Below are 17655 nucleotides of genomic sequence, written 5' to 3'. Positions count from 1 at the left end.
AAAGAGCCCATACAATACATTACATGAAAATGTGGAAAGCCATAACTGCAGATAAAAAAAATGTCTTAAGAAAAATAAAAAGTTGAAGACTTTGGGCCAAAAACTTTACATAGGGTTCGCACTTTGCAGTGAAGTTGAAGATATTGGGCCAAAATATATATATATATATATATATATATATATATATATATATATATATATATATATATATATATATATATATATATATATATATATATATATGTATTTTATCAACTATTTGTAATGTTATTAACTTATTATTAATGTAAAGGATATAATATCAGTAATCTACGATAAACAGAACGTATACCAAATAATCAGAAGGCTTGGAATAAGTCATTATGCATAAACAGATACTATAAACGCTAGTTGAAACTTGAAAGCCTACCTCAAAACTGAATCTTGGCACCATGTTTGCTCTGAGTCCAAATATGGGTGGCAATAAGAAAGATGATTTCCAACCATTAACATTGCATGGTGTTCTTCATGTCTCAGGTTATTGTTTTCCTTTTCGTGTGTCATGAAACCAAAACTGCACCAGAGAAAACAGAGCTTTGCCATACCTCAAGCCCTTCGGCTTCTTCCCTGCTAACAAAAAGCCTTTCACCACCTCCTTCAATTTTCTTGATTATTCCTCTCTCTGAATCTTCCAATTTATCCATGTAATTTCTTCTGAATGATTCTTCAGCAATCTCCATGTTGTTTTCACCGTTTTGTGCTACTCTAGACCATACTTCTAGTCCACCATCTCTCCCAACAAAGACTTGCTTCCTGTAACAATGGACTATACTGTTGTTTATCCCTCCACTGGTGTTTCTCAAACTTGGATTGGTATCTCTCAAGTATACCCATGGATCATCGCTCAATTTCCGCAAATCAGCCATGGCCAAGTCGCCTGATTTGGAGCAAATTTTACACATAGTACCCTCGCTAACATCGATGCTTACGTCAGCGAAGGAATCCCCAAACCTGCTGCTTCGTCCAGAACCTGGCTCGTTCGTCTCCCAAACCACGCGTGCGGATCGGGGATCCCACAGACGGATGTAACCGGAGAAACCGAAAGCTCCGGATGTTACGGCGTTGGCAGCGAGAATTCCGAGATCATTCACGTATGTTAGGTTTCCAGGAACGATTGATTTCGATGAATTTCCGGATTGACGACCGATTTCTGATGTCACCTGGAGAGTTGATTTGTCGATCGCGAGTACGGAGTTTTCCTTGTGGTGTGAATCGAAGGCGGCGAAAACCGAGTCAGGCGAGTCAGCGATGGCGGTTACTCTAGCTTTGTAGATTCTCGGATCGGTAGGATCGGTCCACTCCACGGAGCCGACTCGACGACCGTTGGCGAAGTTGTAAAAATGAATACCAGAAGCAACATCGCACGCTATGGCCGCCATTGCGGAAGGCGTAACTTGCCTAATTGAAGTAATCGAGTCAAGGTGAGTCCGTACAGTACCGGCGTGCGTTAAGTTCCAATCATAGACAGAGATCTGGCCGCCGTGCGCTATCCATACCGATCCATCATCGATGGTTGTAAAGGCGGAAACCACGCCGTCGGAGGCAGGTCGTATTGTGGCGATGACAGAGGCATCGATACCAGAAAGTGGATTAGGAAGCATAGCGGACTTGAGCTGTGATTCGATACCGTAATATGACGCTTCATCGGAGAGCTCTTGGTCAGTGAACCGGCGGGAGGTTGACGGAAGGCGATTGGTGCGGAGGAGGGATAGAAGGACAGAGAATATCTCAGGATCTCGGTCAATAAACACTGGATTTGAAGACTGTACCTGGCGGTTGGAGAGGGCAGCTAGGAGCGAATCTGGGCCGCCGGAACGGAGGGTGGAGATGGTGGTCTCGAAGAGCTTCCCGCCGACGTTTAGCTTGATGCGGTCAGTGAGGGTAATATTGGAAAGTCCGTCCTCCATTTAAATTCAGTGGCGGCTACTGATTCCCGATTCTGGGAGTTGGGTTATGGAGCATAGGCTATTTTAGGCCGACTCTCATGTACGTTTTTACGAAATTAGCCTCAATATTTTTGCTATCTTGGTACAACTTCTCCCTCTAGATTGCCATTGTCGATAACTTCCACCCTTAACATTTTATATAAATAAGTATGTTATACAATATAGATGGATGAACCTTGTGGGTTGTATGTATAAGACTCTTTGAAAGGTGGTTGCTAATGAGTTTAAGATGGTTCTTGATAAAACTATAAGCGTTGAACATACAACTAATACGGAAGGTAGAAACATTTTAGACGAGTCTCTTTTGTTTAATGAAGTTTACTCATGGACTAACACTAAGAGATTGAAGAAAAAAACATTGATTTTCAAGGTTAATTTTGACAAATCCTTTGATTCTTTGAGCAGATTTTTAGACTTGCTTATGGAACCGAGAGAACTTGGATGTAAATGTAGAAGATGGATAAGGGGCTGTCTTTTCTTAAGTAGAGACTCATTGTTAATTAATGGTGCTCCCACGAAAGAATTCAACATTAAAAGAGGGGTTACACAATGTGATTTGTTGGCTCCCTTTTTTTTTGTTATTGTTATGGAGGGGCTTCATATTTCTATGGAGAAGACATGTGAGCTCCATTATTTTAGAGGTATATCCCTTCCGAATTGTAATATATCTTTGTCCCACCTTATGTATGTCAAACACGTCACTTTTATTGTTGAGTGGTAGTAAATCAACTTTGCTAATTTGAGTAGGTTGCTTCGGTGTTTTTATCTTGCCTCTGGTTTGAAGGTGAATTTACAAAAAAATAAAGTTTTTGATGTGGGGGTTAGCAACTTGGAAATTGATAGACTTGATAGTATTTTGAAATGTGAATCTGCCACCTTTCCGTTTACTTATCTTGGGCTCCCGATGGGAGCCAACATGAAATTAGCCAAGCATTGGAATCAAATTATTGAAAAATTTCAGATGGAATTGTCTAAATGGAAAGCTAAATGCTTATCTTTTGGAGGTCGTCTTACTCTTGTTAAATAGGTTCTTAACAACCTTCCTCTTTACTATTTCTCTTTAGTTTAGGCTCCTAAGAAAGTAATTGACTTTCTTGAAAATATTAGAGGAAGATTATTATGGGGAGGCGATGAAGACAAAAGGAGAATTCATTGGGTTGCTTAGGAGGTAGTTATCAAACCTAAAGAGAAAGGGGGTCTTTGAGTGGGAGTCTCCATGCGGCGAATTTAGCCTTTCTTTCAAAATGATAGTGGGGTCTTAAATTTGATTATGATTCTTTTTGGTTCTCTTGCATCAAGTCTATTCACGAGCTTAAATTAGTGGATGTGAAACCATTAGCTAAAAGATCTTTTAAAGGTGGTTGGTTCCATATCTCTCAAATCGAATCAAAGTTTGAAGATAGAGGTATTAATTGGGCTAACGTTTTTATTAGAAAGGTTGGTATAGGTGATAAAACTCAATTTTGGAAGGATGTATGGTGTTGTATGCTTTGTTGAAAGATAGATGTCCTGACATCTATGTGATTGATTCTAATAAAGATTGTTTGATCATTAAGCAGGTTATTCTTGGGAGTAAAATGGATACTCAATGGAATTGGGAGTGGTCAAGACCTCTTTGTAGGGGTCGTGAAACTAATCAATTTTATGCATATTAGTTTGCTTACGTAATTTTCAGGAGGCTCAGATAAATGGCTATGGAAAAATGAAGAGAATGGTGAGTTTGATGTGAAACAAGTGAGACGTCTCTTGGATATAGAAGTGGAGAGTAGCGGCAACTCTTTTAAGTGGGTTAACTGTATTCCGATCAAAATCAATTGCTTTGTTTGGAGATTGAGTAAAGATAGAATTCCCACTTTCACCAATCTTTCTAAGAGAGGAATGGTTGTTTCTTCTACATCATGCCTATTTTGCAAGTTATTGGATGAGATCGTTGATTCTGTTTTCTTTGCATGTTTCTATGCTTCAAAGTTGTGGAGTTGGTTAATTTGCTTGTCCTCCTCGTTGCAAGGTCTTCCTTCATCCTGTTTAAATCTGGTGGAGTTGTTGAAGGCGAACACATGTAACAAAAATGTTTAAATTTGCATTTAGCTCTCGTTTATACTACCATCTGGACAATTTGGAAGGCTCAGAATGCTTTAGTGTATTGGAATGAGAGGAAAGTTGTTATTCTTCTTGCGGATGACATTAGCATTACTATTTTTAATTGGGTTAAGAATAGATCCAAATTTTGTCTTTTTGTTTGGTCGGTTTGGTGTATGTCTCATATTTCAAACTAATTTTTGTAATTTGGCTTGAGCTATTCTCTTAAGTCCCTTTTTAATGCTAATGTGTTGCATGTTGTTCAAAAATAACTTATATTTTATTTCTAATAACCCAAAGCATATATCTACATGGAGTATGTTTTGGGAGGCAAATTGAAGGACTTTGCAAGCTAGATATATCTCGATAACATATGTTAGGTTATTCTGTTGGATTAGTGTCTAAGTCCATAACTATATTTGGTACGTACTTGACCCGGTTGAGCATGGTCATTTTGATTTGCCTTCGCCAAAGCAACAAGACATGATGATTTATAAAGAAAGAGGATATTGTGGTTTATTAATATATTATAAGAATAATATATTAAAAGATAAATCATATTTGTTTAATTAATATTAGTTAAATAATTAATTAAAACTTAATTATTGTGACTAAAAGAGATTAATTAAATAAAGGAGATTGGAATTGCAATTATAAGATAATTGATTTTGGGCTAAGAATCCTTATGGATTAGGGAATGGACGAAATTGAGGTGGAGTCCATCTTGAATTCGTCCAAGGGGGCCTTATTCTGGAAGGTTATGTAGACTGCTTAAGGCCTAAGCTATCCAATCATGGTTTTTTTTGAAACCCTAGCAGCTCAAGTATAAAAGGACCCCTAAGGCATCAGAATTCGGCCACTTGATCCCTTGGAATCCTGGAGCCGAATTCTAGCCTCTCATCCTCTCTCTTAAACATCATCCTCTTGCCTTGGTGTTTGTAAGCCATTAGAGGCATCACATTTGAGGTGCTTAGTTCTCGTAAGCTTTGAAGATTCAAGTTTCATACTACAATCAAGAGGTAATATTCTTACTTTCTTATTTATATAGATCTCAAGCTTTGTAGTGTGCTAGATTAGGATATTCAAGTCTTGGATGAATTGCATGTATAACAGAGAAACCTAGATCCAAGCTTTAGGGTTTTTCATGAGCACATAGGATTGTTCTTTTGTATAAAACCCATCAGTGGTCTTAGAGCCTTGATTGGTTTCTGTTGTATTTGATGTTTGTATGTCATTCATGCTTGAAAAATGCTTTTTTTGTCTTCTGCCTGACAGACTCGTTGAGTCCCAAAGTGAACTCGTCGAGTCAGATGAACTCGACGAGTCCAAAAAGGGACTCGGCGAGTCGGGCTGTCAAACAGAGGGAATTTCAGGATTTTATGCCTATTTTGATGTGGGATAATTACCAAAACGTTTTAATTGATAAAATACGAATTTTATTGATATTGTGTGATTATCCTTGCCAAAACCAAAGATAATTTCAAATTAATTGAATAATTATTTTCTTATATGATAAAATTTGGTTATTTGAATTATTTGATCAATTATCTTGCATGAAATTGGATTAGGTCAAAATTAGATAATCACCAAAAATTAATTGTTAATTGTTTATTTGAATTTTGATCTAGATGGTTTTGAAATGTTTCAAAACTTGCCCTCAAGTTTTGGAATTTAATTTTTGGATTAAAAGTTTAATTTTGAAATAGTTAAATTCCAAACCCGAGAATTTTACAAGTTTAAAATTCACCCAATAATATTATAATATTATAAGAATAATTATTATATATGTATAAGATAAATGCTAGTCTTACCGTTACTAGGCCTCATTCATGAAGCCGATCTATAAGAGGGGGGGGGGGGTATAAGGTTATGGCCTATAAAATGGCCGTTTAATGGGTGTCCACTCCCACCCACCGCTTCCTTAATTGGTGGAGGGTCGTTAGCTGAACGAGTAGGATAGGGCAACCAATTCCTCATTAAAAGTATAATGATTAATAAAGTAACTAAATGTTTTTATAAAATCTCCAATCTTAGTTACTTTAGGAAAATGTGAATTTGATGTTATTCCATGGAATTACACTTTGTACCCTTGCTAAGACATTAGTGGAGCGTGTGTGATTAACCGGCACACTGATTTGGTGGTGGTTGTCGAGGCCAACACAAATAATAACCCTAAATATTACACACTAAATTAGTGTATAGTGGTAAAGGGATCGAATCCACGGAGATTGGTTCAATTTATAACTCTATGAAAAATCTCTTTGTAAAAGTACTCGTAAAATGACAATAAAAATAAAATTGGGGGTTTTGGTGTTTTGAAATACTTGAAACAAACTAGAGTTAACTATGATTTAAATAGACAAATGCTACAAAAATAAGAGTTTGATGTAAAATCAATAAGGGAGAGATGGTTGACTTAAAGTTTCCTCACTTTGACTTTTGATGAACATATCATTAGAATCCAATGGTGCAATACTTTGATTTAAGTCCTTAATTTGGCTATAGCAATCCAAGGAGCTTGAGATTACCTAGACTTTTCTTAATTGTTGAAATGGCTAGAGAAGCTCATAACAATTTCCTTAGTCAAAGTCACTAATTCCAAATAGCATGTAATTAGTGAAAGTCAACTAGCATTAAGAACCAAAAAGTCACCAAATCCAAGAGGGGTCAAATGCTTTCACCACCATGTTGGAGGAAATGTTTTTATGATTGTGTGAAGCAAAAACAACATAAAAATCATTTGTTGCTTGCTAATTTGAGGATCATTTACTTAATCAAGAAATTAGCCAACTAATCACCACAAACATATTTAAACTCATGAATAAAAACATACTAATAGTGATAATATGATAAAACACAAAACAATTCCATAAAGATTTAAGAACAAGTTCATGGATTCTTCAACATCCAACAAAAGTTCAAAAGATTCAACAAAAAGTCAACCAAGATTTGCTTAGCCAAGCATGGCTAAACTCAAATGAACAAAGTTAGATGAGATTGTACCAAACATTTGACAAGATTCAAGAGATGAAAAGAAGATATTCTTCAAGTGTTCTTGGCCTCCAAAAGTGCTCCAAACTCCAGAGAGAAAGTCTCAAAATCGGACCTTCAAGATAAGGCTAAAGAGGCACACCAAACTTCCAAAAATAGAGCTCTTAGCAAAATCCCGAAATTGCCCTAGTCAGGAACCTACGCGGGCCGCGGGGAATCTTACGCGGGCCGCGGGCTCTGACGGGTATGTTTGGGCTTCTTCAAGTTTTGGGCCCCCACAGCTAATCCATTGGCCTAGTTCGAATCCAATCAACTCCTAGCCCATTTTTCTTCAATATTTCTTCAATTAAAGCCTAATTTGCTTATCCACATCACTCTAAACTTCCGCAAACTCCCAAATATTGATCTTGCACACTCAAGAATTCTCCCGTGTCTTTCAAATTTAAAGCTCAATTCTTCCAAGGCTTCAAGCAATTGACAAGTCCACCCCATGAGTCACCTTCATAGCCATCAAGCACGAAATCCCCAATTCCCTTCAAGCCCAATCGCCTCCCAAGAGTGCCGCTCCGCTAGTTTCCAAGAAAATCTGCAATAATGCTCAAGAAACTAGAAAGTACCCCGAAATGGTCATAAAAATAACAAAAGGGAAAATATGCATGGAAGTTAACTAAAATGCGAATGAATGTACTAAAATAAACTATAAAAAGAAGTAAATAAAATGAAGCTATCAAATCACCCCAAGCTTAAACCTTACTTGTCCTCAAGTAAGACAAGACTAAATGAACTTGGGACGAACTACCCTAAAAATAAAAAGAATGGATAGAACCATGGAACCTGTTCGATGTTAGTCAACATGGTCAGAATTGATCTCGCTGCTGTCTCACAACTTTTTCATCCGATGACAACGGGACCATAAACCACAGCCGGGACAACTCCTTTAGGTGAGTAAGGAGGGATGGTCAGTCGTAGTCTTAATGGAACATGCATACAATGAAGAACATCTGTAGTAGGGAGAAAGCAACTGGATGGGCTCGGGTGGAGCTCTTCTTTAAGTGCACACTTTGATCTCACGTCTGCCGGTTTCTCTCATGTGTAACTAGGTTTAATCGCTCGGGCACTGTTGTAGGAATCGGTTCACTTAGTGTTGGCCCAAACCTCCTGTAGTATCCGACTCGACAGTCTCCCTAACATCACCAATTTGCGAAAAAAGAACAACTCGATCTATATACAATAAAACAAACTTATACAAATGAATATCAAACGCCGGGTGACCAAGATGTTGGGAAATTTGTTCAATAATTGAACCGGCCACCTATCTAAGATAGTTGCAACTGAAGATTTGCATGAACCTTTTTTTTTCATTTTTTTTATAATTTTTTTTTAATTTTTTTTTTAAGAAACCCTTTGACTCAAAATTTGGTTCCCAAAGGTGTGTAAGTGGAACCGAAAGGGTAATGATATAATCTGAATGGCCTAAGTGTGAAAATGACCATGTGTGGAGCATAAAGATGTAATGTAAGCTCCTTTTCAAACTTGTGGTTTTTCAAAGATAATGAAAATGTCCAAATATGGACTAAAAGACTCTCTAAAATTCTAAGAAAATCGCAAACAGATATGGTGATGTAAAGAGACTGGATATGGATTCTACTCGGGGACAAGCACCAATGCTTCATCCTAACAGTTCAAACATGATCAAGTGTGATCCTCTCGGCGGTAGTGACCGCAAGGCTAAGAACATCCATTGCTATAGTATATCCTACAGTTGTTAGTATTGTATGCATAATTTTTCATGAAACTACCTGGCCATGATCACTTACCCCTTTAAGCTACCAACATCTAATCCCAAGTATGAAATCCCAAACTGCAGCCAATGGTCCCGGTTCGATGGGTGAGGTAGCAACAAGATCCTGGACCAATAATGATACAATAACTGTGAACCTGTTCCATGGCATCCAAGAGAGGTGAGAATAAACAGACAACAAAAATGCAAGAGTGTTAATGCCTTAGGCTAAATGTTATGCAAAAATATAAAAGGTGAAAAAGAAGAAAATAAAATCTTTTTGGAATTTTAAATAAATAAAAAAAATGAATGAAAATTAGCTTAATACTAAAATGTTATGCAACCTAGTTAAAAATGCATGAAAAAGTAAAAGATAAGGGAAATTCCCCACCCCAAGCTTAAGAACAAGCATTGTCCTCAATGCTTAAGGAAAGGGCGGAAAGGACCTAAATCGGAGGGTCGGGCGGCGGGAAATGCCCGTGGCGATAATGGTAGTCCCATATATCTTGGACCTGGCGGGAAATGGGAGGGAAGGACTGTTCCAATCGATCAACGCGACTCGCCACATCTTGGATGGCTCTCGTATTCTCTTGCGTTTGGGTATCGATACGCTGCACCGTGGAGAACATTGTGGCAAATTGATCAAAGAACGTAGGGGGAAATATGGTGGGACTTCGTGTCCCCCCTGCTGCTGCGGCTGGAAATGAGGCTCGACGAATTGTTGTGCAGGCTGAAACTGGTCATCCTCATCATCTACAGGTGGAGGGTAGTCTGATGGAATATCCATTGCTCGGGATCGGTCGGCTCAAAACTCCCTATATACTCATGGGGGAGAATGAGGTATGGTTGGTTGCCAATGATCCACATGGGACCGACGACCGAATCCCGGATGAGTTGCATTTGGCGAAGTGCGTTGCCGTCAAGGCTAGAGGGGCCGGAAGCCTTCTCGAATGGAAGAGTAGAGAGATGAAGTTGAAGCGGTGGTCGGGATGCAATGAGGGTGATTATTCCCCCAATGAAAATATCTCCTTTGTCCATAGTTGTGAGGTTGTAACACTTGGTGAAGAAAAAGGAGGCAAAATCAGGCCGCGGACTGTTCTCACGAGTCATGCACCAAAGAAAAAATAATTCCGCCTTTGAAATTTGTCCCACTTCGGAGCGGGCGAAAATGGTGCATGTGAGAACTCGATGCGCTAGGCGCAAACATGGGTGGATTATGGAGGAGGCCTTTGACGAAGACGATGAGTATTGTGGCTCGTTGGTAATTTGTTGCCAAAAGTGATGCTCATTGAAGTTTCCGGGCCATGGGTCATATTGGTAATATAGGTTGTCCACTGGAGTGCCCATCAGGGCGTTCACGACCCGATGCGGTAGGGATCGTTTCTCACCAAGCATTTGGAAGGTGACAGTTTGGGCTTCCTCCTCGGAATTGAATGTGGCAAGAAATTCCAAGGTGGGTTCAACATAGGTGGTGGCGCGGTTATAGAGGAATTGACCCCACCCGATGTTGTTAAATAACGCTTGGACTCCATCGAGCACCCCAAGACTAGCAAAAGATTCCCTATGGAGGAATTTTGTTGACTTGACTTGACGCTTATTTGAAACGAGAAAATCATAAGTTTTACGATCCTCGCGATTCAACAAACGAAACGGGGGATCCTTGGATTTTCCCTTCGACCCTCCCTTAGAGGAAGTTGCTCCCGTCCCCGTTTTTGCACGCTTTGACATTTATTCGGGACAAAATTTTACCAATAATAATTTTCAGCCACAATAAAGGCACACAATACCAACAACAAATGGGAAATTGGGATGTAAACAATCAAGTTATAGGAATGAGATTACCCAATTTCTTAGACCCGGGATGGACTAGTGCCACCAAAAAGATTTCGTCAAGACATACCCCAAGCTTGCAATTTTGTTCCGCATTTGAAGCTTTAATCGCTAAAACAACCCCACAAACTAGCTTCAAGATGACATTCCGGCGAATGGAGTGGCGGCACCCGGAATTAGACGGAAATTTTTCGTGAGTTTTTGTGGGAAGATTGGTATGACTAGAAAGCTCTTGATGAGAGAAACAAAACCCCGTGCTCGGATTCTCCAATGGTGGCCGGAGTTTGCCGGAAAACGCGAAAGAAGGTGGTGGTGGGTGGTGGTGGCGCCCGGAATTCCGGCCATAGATCGGACCGGAATTTGGGTGGGGTTTGTAGAGGATGAAAAATGGAGAAGAATGGCCGTGGTTTCGCGAGATTCTGACCGGTAGAACTCCGGGAAAATGGATTTTAGTGAGAAGTGGGTTTAGTGTTCTTGAGCTTCTAGAGAGAGAATGGAGGAATGTGTTAGGTTAGAATGAAGAAGAAGGGTGCTGGAGGTGTTTAATCTTTGGTCAAGGAAGGTCAAATCTGAGTCAATGTTGGTCAACTCATTAAACCTCTTGGTCAACGAAAGTCAAGGCAGTCAACAGCTCAAAAAAAATCAGTCAAAACGACCAACATGCGGGCTGGGCGCGGGCCGCGTGCTGGCCGCGTCTAGCATGCTCGAAACATTCTGATCCTTTACGCGGGCGTGACTCGGGCCGTGGGCTGGCCGCGGGAACTGGTTTACTCAAAAAAATCTCCAAGTCTTTCGAAAATCCACGTGGGTCAGGCGCGGGCCGCGGGCTGGCCGCGGATACTGAATTGAATTTGATTTAATCCCACGCGAGCTGGACTCGAGCCGCGGGCTGGCCGCGTCTACTTGCTAGAAAACCTTCTGAACCTTCTGACCTTTTACGCGGGCTGGGCTCGGGCCGTGGGCTATGCTGTACATCAAAAATGAGATTTTTCCAAAAAAAACTATTTTTTCAAGCCAAAACGATCCCCGTAAGGCCCGGTATCAAAAATTTGACAAAATTTGGAGTAAAATGGGGATCGATTGGTGAAACCTTTCAAAAATTGGAGTAAAATGATTTAATAGAATTTGAAAAAATGGTGAAAGCACATTGCTTTCCAAAAATGCCCTTCTTTAACGTCTTTGGCGAGACGTCCTCCTAGCTTTCTTCAACACATCGGGACATCCAAATGGATGATTTCAAGGGCATTAGCACTGAAACCTTCATAGAATGGCTTCAACCGGTGCCCATTGACTTTGAAAATTTGTCCCGTCTTTTCGCTTTGAATTTCCACCGCCCCATGGTCAAAGGTCTTAATCACAACAAAAGGTCCAATCCATCTTGACCTTAGCTTGCCTGGAAATAACTTCAATCGTGAATGGTATAGTAAGACCCTATGCCCCGGTTCAAAATGCTTCCGGGTGATGGACTTGTCGTGGAAGAGCTTCGTTTTCTCCTTGTAAATCCTTGCGTTTTCATAGGAGTCATTTCTCAATTCTTCTAGCTCTTGGAGTTGAAGTTTCCTATGCCTTCCCGCCTCGTCAATGTTGAAATTGCATTGCTTGACCGCCCAAAATGCACGGTGCTCTAACTTGACAGGAAGATGACATGGCTTTCCAAAGACCAACCTAAACGGGGACATTCCTATCGGGGTCTTGTACGCAGTCCGATAGGCCCATAAGGCATCGTCTAGTCTCAAACTCCAATCCTTCCTTGTCGGATTCACTGTTTTCTCTAGAATAGACTTCACTTCACGATTCGAAACCTCCGCTTGACCATTTGTTTGAGGGTGATAGGTGGTAGAGACACGATGGGTCACGTTGTACTTTTTCAATAAAGCTTCCATCATTTTGTTGCAAAAGTGCGTCCCTCTATCACTAATCAAAGCCCTAGGCACACCAAATCTCACAAACACATTAGATTTTAAAAACTCGATAACTGTTTTGGCATCGTCCGATCTTGTGGCTTTGGCCTCAACCCACTTAGAAACATAGTCAACCGCGAGCAAGATGTAAACGTTGCCAAACGAAACAGGAAATGGGCCCATGAAATCAATCCCCCATACGTCAAAAATTTCACAAACAAGGATTGGATTTTGGGGCATTTGGTTCTTTTGCGAAATGTTTCCCGTCATTTGACACCGTTCACAACTTTTGCAAAACAAGTAGCAGTCGCGTGACATGGTTGGCCAAAATAGTCCACATTCAAGAACCTTTCTCAAGGTCCGGCTAGGTCCGAAGTGTCCCCCACAAGCAAATTCATGACAAAATTGCAAAATGGATTGGTGCTCTTGTTGGGGTACACATCGCCTAATGATTTGATCGGGACAATGTTTCCACAAATAAGGCTCATCCCACACATAATATTTTACATCACTTTTCAACTTGTCTTTTTGAGCACGTGTGAATGTGTCGGGATACCTCTTTGTGACCAAAAAGTTAACGATATCGGCATACCAATGAATAGATTGAGTAAGGGAAAAGAGATGCTCACCCGGAAACTCGTCTCGCAACGGGAGAGGAGTTTCATTTGAAGTGATCCGGCTTAGATGATCGGCCACGAGATTCTCGCATCCGCTCTTGTCCCGGATTTCCAAGTCAAATTCTTGTAACAGTAGGATCCACCGGATGAGTCTCGGCTTTGCATCTTTCTTTGTCATCAAGTACTTGAGAGCCGCATGATCCGAATACACTATGACTTTGGTGCCAAGTAGATATTGCCGAAACTTCTCCAAAGCAAACACTATGGCCAATAGCTCCTTCTCCGTGGTTGAGTAGTTGCTTTGAGCATTGTCTAGTGTCCTTGATGCATAATAGATCACGTGGGAGGCCCTCCCGTTCTTTTGACCCAAAACGGCGCCTATCGCATAGTTGCTTGCATCACACATGATCTCAAAGGGGAGATCCCAATTTGGTGCTTGCATGATGGGGGCGGATGTAAGCAACTCTTTGAGCTTGTCAAAAGCTTCTTTGCACGCCTCGTTGAACTCGAAATCAACCTCCTTTTGCAAGAGTTGGCACATTGGTCTTGTTATCTTTGAAAAATCCTTGATGAACCTTCGATAGAAACCTGCATGGCCCAAAAAAGAACGAACTTCCCGAACACTAGTCGGGTAAGGTAAGCTTTGAATAACATCAATTTTGGCCTTATCTACCTCAATTCCCTTTTTAGACACAATGTGACCCAAAATAAGACCTTGACTCACCATGAAATGGCATTTTTCAAAATTTAGAACCAAATTTGTCTCAATGCACCTTTTTAAAATTTTGGTGAGATTGGTCAAACACTCTTGAAAGGAGTTGCCATATACCGTGAAATCATCCATAAAAACCTCAATTATGTTTTCAACGTATTCCGAAAAGATACTAACCATACAACGTTGGAAAGTGGCCGGGGCATTACACAATCCGAATGGCATTCTACAGTATGCGAAAGTGCCAAATGGACATGTAAAAGTTGTCTTTTCTTGGTCCTCCGGTGCCACCGGGATTTGGTGAAAACCGGAGTACCCGTCTAGACAACAATAATGGGATTTCCCGGCCAACCTTTCTAACATTTGGTCAATGAAAGGCAATAGGAAATGATCTTTTCGTGTGCTTGCATTGAGTTTGCGGTAGTCAATACATACTCTCCACCCTTTTTGCACACGGGTGGGGACCATCATACCTTTGTTGTTTTCGACCACCATGATTCCCGTCTTCTTTGGAACGACTTGCACCGGGCTCACCCACTTGCTATCCGAGATTGGATAGATCATCCCTGCATCCAGGAGCTTCAAAATCTCTTTCTTGACCATTTCCATCATTGGCGGATTCAACCTTCTTTGTGCGTCCCGTCTCGGCTTGCATTCATCCTCCATTAAGATCTTGTGCATACAAGTGGAGGGGCTCAATCCCTTGATATCCGCAATCGTCCATCCCATGGCTTCTTTATGCTCCTTCAACACCTTGATGAGTTGTTCTTCTTCAAATTCGGTTAAGTGAGTTGAAATGATAACCGGAAGGGTTTCATTCTTTCCCAAATAGGCATACTTCAAGTGTTGAGGTAAGACCTTCAATTCCAATTTGGGTGGTTGAACAAGGGATGGGGGCAATTTTGTATGAGTTGGGGGCAATTCAACTTGCTTGACATCTAATCTTGTGGATTTCTTCATCTCCATTTTATTTACCAACTTCTCAACTTCCGGATCCAAAGAATAAAGTTTTAATTGCTCGGCTAGCTTCCCACAATCGAATCCTTTGCTTAAGATCATCTCCAATATATCACTGTTAGATAACTCGAACAATTCTTGAGTGATTGGCTCGACAACATCAATAAAGTACAAAGATGAAACATCACTAGGATATCTCATGGCATCATAAATATTAAAACTTATTGTTTCACCATCAAACTCCATTGTCAAACTTCCCGCATACACATCGATCTTCGTCCTAGCCGTCTTCAAGAACGGTCTCCCAAGCAAGATTAGAGCCGATTTGGAGGACACTTGCTCATCTAGATCAATCACATAGAAATCCGTCGGGAGGACCAATTGGTTCACTTGCACTAGGACATCTTCCAAAACACCTCTAGGAAAGACACTTGATTTATCCACAAGAGAGATTATGACACCGGTTTCACTTAAGGGTCCGACATTCAATGATTCATACACCGAATAGGGCATGACATTGATAGAGGCACCAAGATCAAGCATAGCACTACTAAAAGTGACATCCCCGATCTTGCAAGGAACCGTGAACATCCCGGGATCTTTACATTTGGGTGGAAGTTTCCTTTGTAAAACCGCGGATGCGTTTTCATTCATCAAAATTTTCTCATTTCCCTTCAACTTCCTCTTGTTGGTGCAAAGTCCAAGAACTTTGCATATCTCGGAATTTGCTTGATTGCATCAAGTAGAGGGATGTTTACTTCCACCTTTCGGAAGGTGTCCGAAATCTCTTTCTCCTCCATATTCTTCTTTGAAGTTGCAAGTCGGGAGGGGAACGGTGGTTGAGTGGCTATCGGTGTTACTAAAGGGGTAGTCTTCTTTGGGGCTCCGACTTGTGCATCGTTCTTGACTATAGGTTCTTCAATGGGAATGATCTCTATTTCTTCCTCTTCTTCCCTTGGCTTCTTCTTTGAAGTACTTTCTCCGGCTTGTTTGCCACTTCTCAAGGTCACCACATTGACATTTGGGTTCTTTTCGGTTTGAGAAGGGAGTTTACCACGGGATTCCAACTTGCTTATAGATGTAACTATATCTCCCATTTGTGCTTCAAGGTTGGAGATACTAGTCCTTGTCTCTTTTTGGAATTGCTGGGTACTAGTGGCTAGAGATTTAACAATGTCTTCAAGAGACATTCCGGAGCTACTTGGTTGAGTTTGAGGAGGTTGTTGATGATGATGTGGAGGGTGTGGATTGGTTTGATAGTGTGATTGTTGATGTTGGTATTGAGGTTGTGGTGGTGGATAGGACAGTCTAACCAATGCATTTTGAGGCAATGATCTTGAGTTGTAGCTCATGTTGGGATTTGGCTTCCAACTCGAATTATATGCATTTTGGTAACCGGATGGTTTGTTGTAGTAGTTTTGGAACTCTCCTGTGGCATTCACATGTTCCGCATCGTCTTGAAGGATGGGACACATATCCGTAGGATGTCCCATTGTTGCACATATTCCACAAACCATCACTTGTGGAGTTTGTCCCATGGCTAGCTTTTGCACAACGGAGGTTAGATCTTTTATTTGAGACTCAAGATTTGATGTTCTCACTTCATTGATTTTGTGTTGTGTGTCTCTCTTCATATCTTGGCGAGGGCCAAAATGTTGTGAATTTGCGGCTATGGTGTTGAAAAGTTGTCTTGTTTGTTGTGGGGTTTTACTAAAGACATCTCCACCACTTGAGGCATCAACTAGTCTTCTCTCCATTGGCAACAATCCCTCATAGAAGTGTTGAATGAGGAGTTGTTCTGGAATTTGGTGTTGTGGGCAACTATAGCACAAGTTGTTGAACCTCTCCCAATAATCATGGAAAGTCTCATTTTGACCTTGGCGGATTCCACAAATCTCATTTCTAAGACTTGAGACTCTTGAGGCGGGATAGAATTTATCAAGGAAAGCTCTTGCCATGTCGGTCCATGAGTTGATCGACCCCGGTGGAAGATAGAATAACCAATCTTTTGCTCTATCGGCCAATGAAAAGGGAAATGCCCTTAGATTGATTTGGTCATCGGTTGACCCTTGTGGCTTCATGCTAGTGCAAATAATGTGGAACATCTTCAAATGCTTATGAGGGTCTTCATTATCCAATCCATGAAAAGTTGGTAGATGATGGACTAAACTTGACTTCAACTCCGAGCCTCCTTCCAAAACCGGGTAATTGATACCGGTTGGAGTTTGTGTAACATCGGTCTCCATCATTTGCCTCAAAGTTCTTTCAGGAACTTCTCCTCCGTCCGCCATTGCAATTGGTTCAATAATGGGTGGGTTTTGTTGTAGGGGTGGTGTTTCGGGAATTTCTTGGCGAGGGTCGGGACTAGAATCGGGTTCGATATCACTTAATGAAGCGGTTTCAACCTCCGGGTCCCTGTGGGGGTTAGAAGTTTGACCACGTTCAACTCGTTTTTCCTTTGCCAAACGCCTTGCTTCTTTTTCAATTTCCGGATTGTAAATCAAGTCACCTGTACGCTGAGATCTGGGCATAGAGAAACAAATTGATTAAAAATAAACCAATCCCCGACAACGGCGCCAAAAATTTGGTGGTTGTCGAGGCCAACACAAATAATAACCCTAAATATTACACACTAAATTAGTGTATAGTGGTAAAGGGATCGAATCCACGGAGATTGGTTCAATTTATAACTCTATGAAAATCTCTTTGTAAAAGTACTTGTAAAATGACAATAAAAATAAAATGGGGGGTTTTGGTGTTTTGAAATACTTGAAACAAACTAGAGTTAACTATGATTTAAATA

At 40.7% G+C, this 17655-nt stretch overlaps 1 protein-coding gene across 1 annotated transcript; it reads right to left on the bottom strand.

Moving 5' to 3' along the window:
• Positions 1 to 256: 256 nt before the first annotated feature.
• LOC111891630 (protein ENDOPLASMIC RETICULUM-ARRESTED PEN3) lies at positions 257 to 2144 on the bottom strand. Its single transcript, XM_023887693.3, has one exon. The coding sequence runs from the start codon at positions 1944 to 1946 to the stop codon at positions 540 to 542; it is 1407 nt and encodes a 468-aa protein (XP_023743461.1). The 5' UTR covers positions 1947 to 2144; the 3' UTR covers positions 257 to 539.
• Between the last annotated feature and the right edge of the window lie 15511 nt (positions 2145 to 17655).

The sequence above is a fragment of the Lactuca sativa genome, chromosome 9 (genome assembly GCF_002870075.4).
Source record: "Lactuca sativa cultivar Salinas chromosome 9, Lsat_Salinas_v11, whole genome shotgun sequence".
In the NCBI taxonomy this organism is placed as follows: domain Eukaryota; kingdom Viridiplantae; phylum Streptophyta; class Magnoliopsida; order Asterales; family Asteraceae; genus Lactuca; species Lactuca sativa.
The sequence above is the reverse complement of the archived record's forward strand: the minus strand, read 5'-3'. Positions and strand labels throughout refer to the sequence as shown.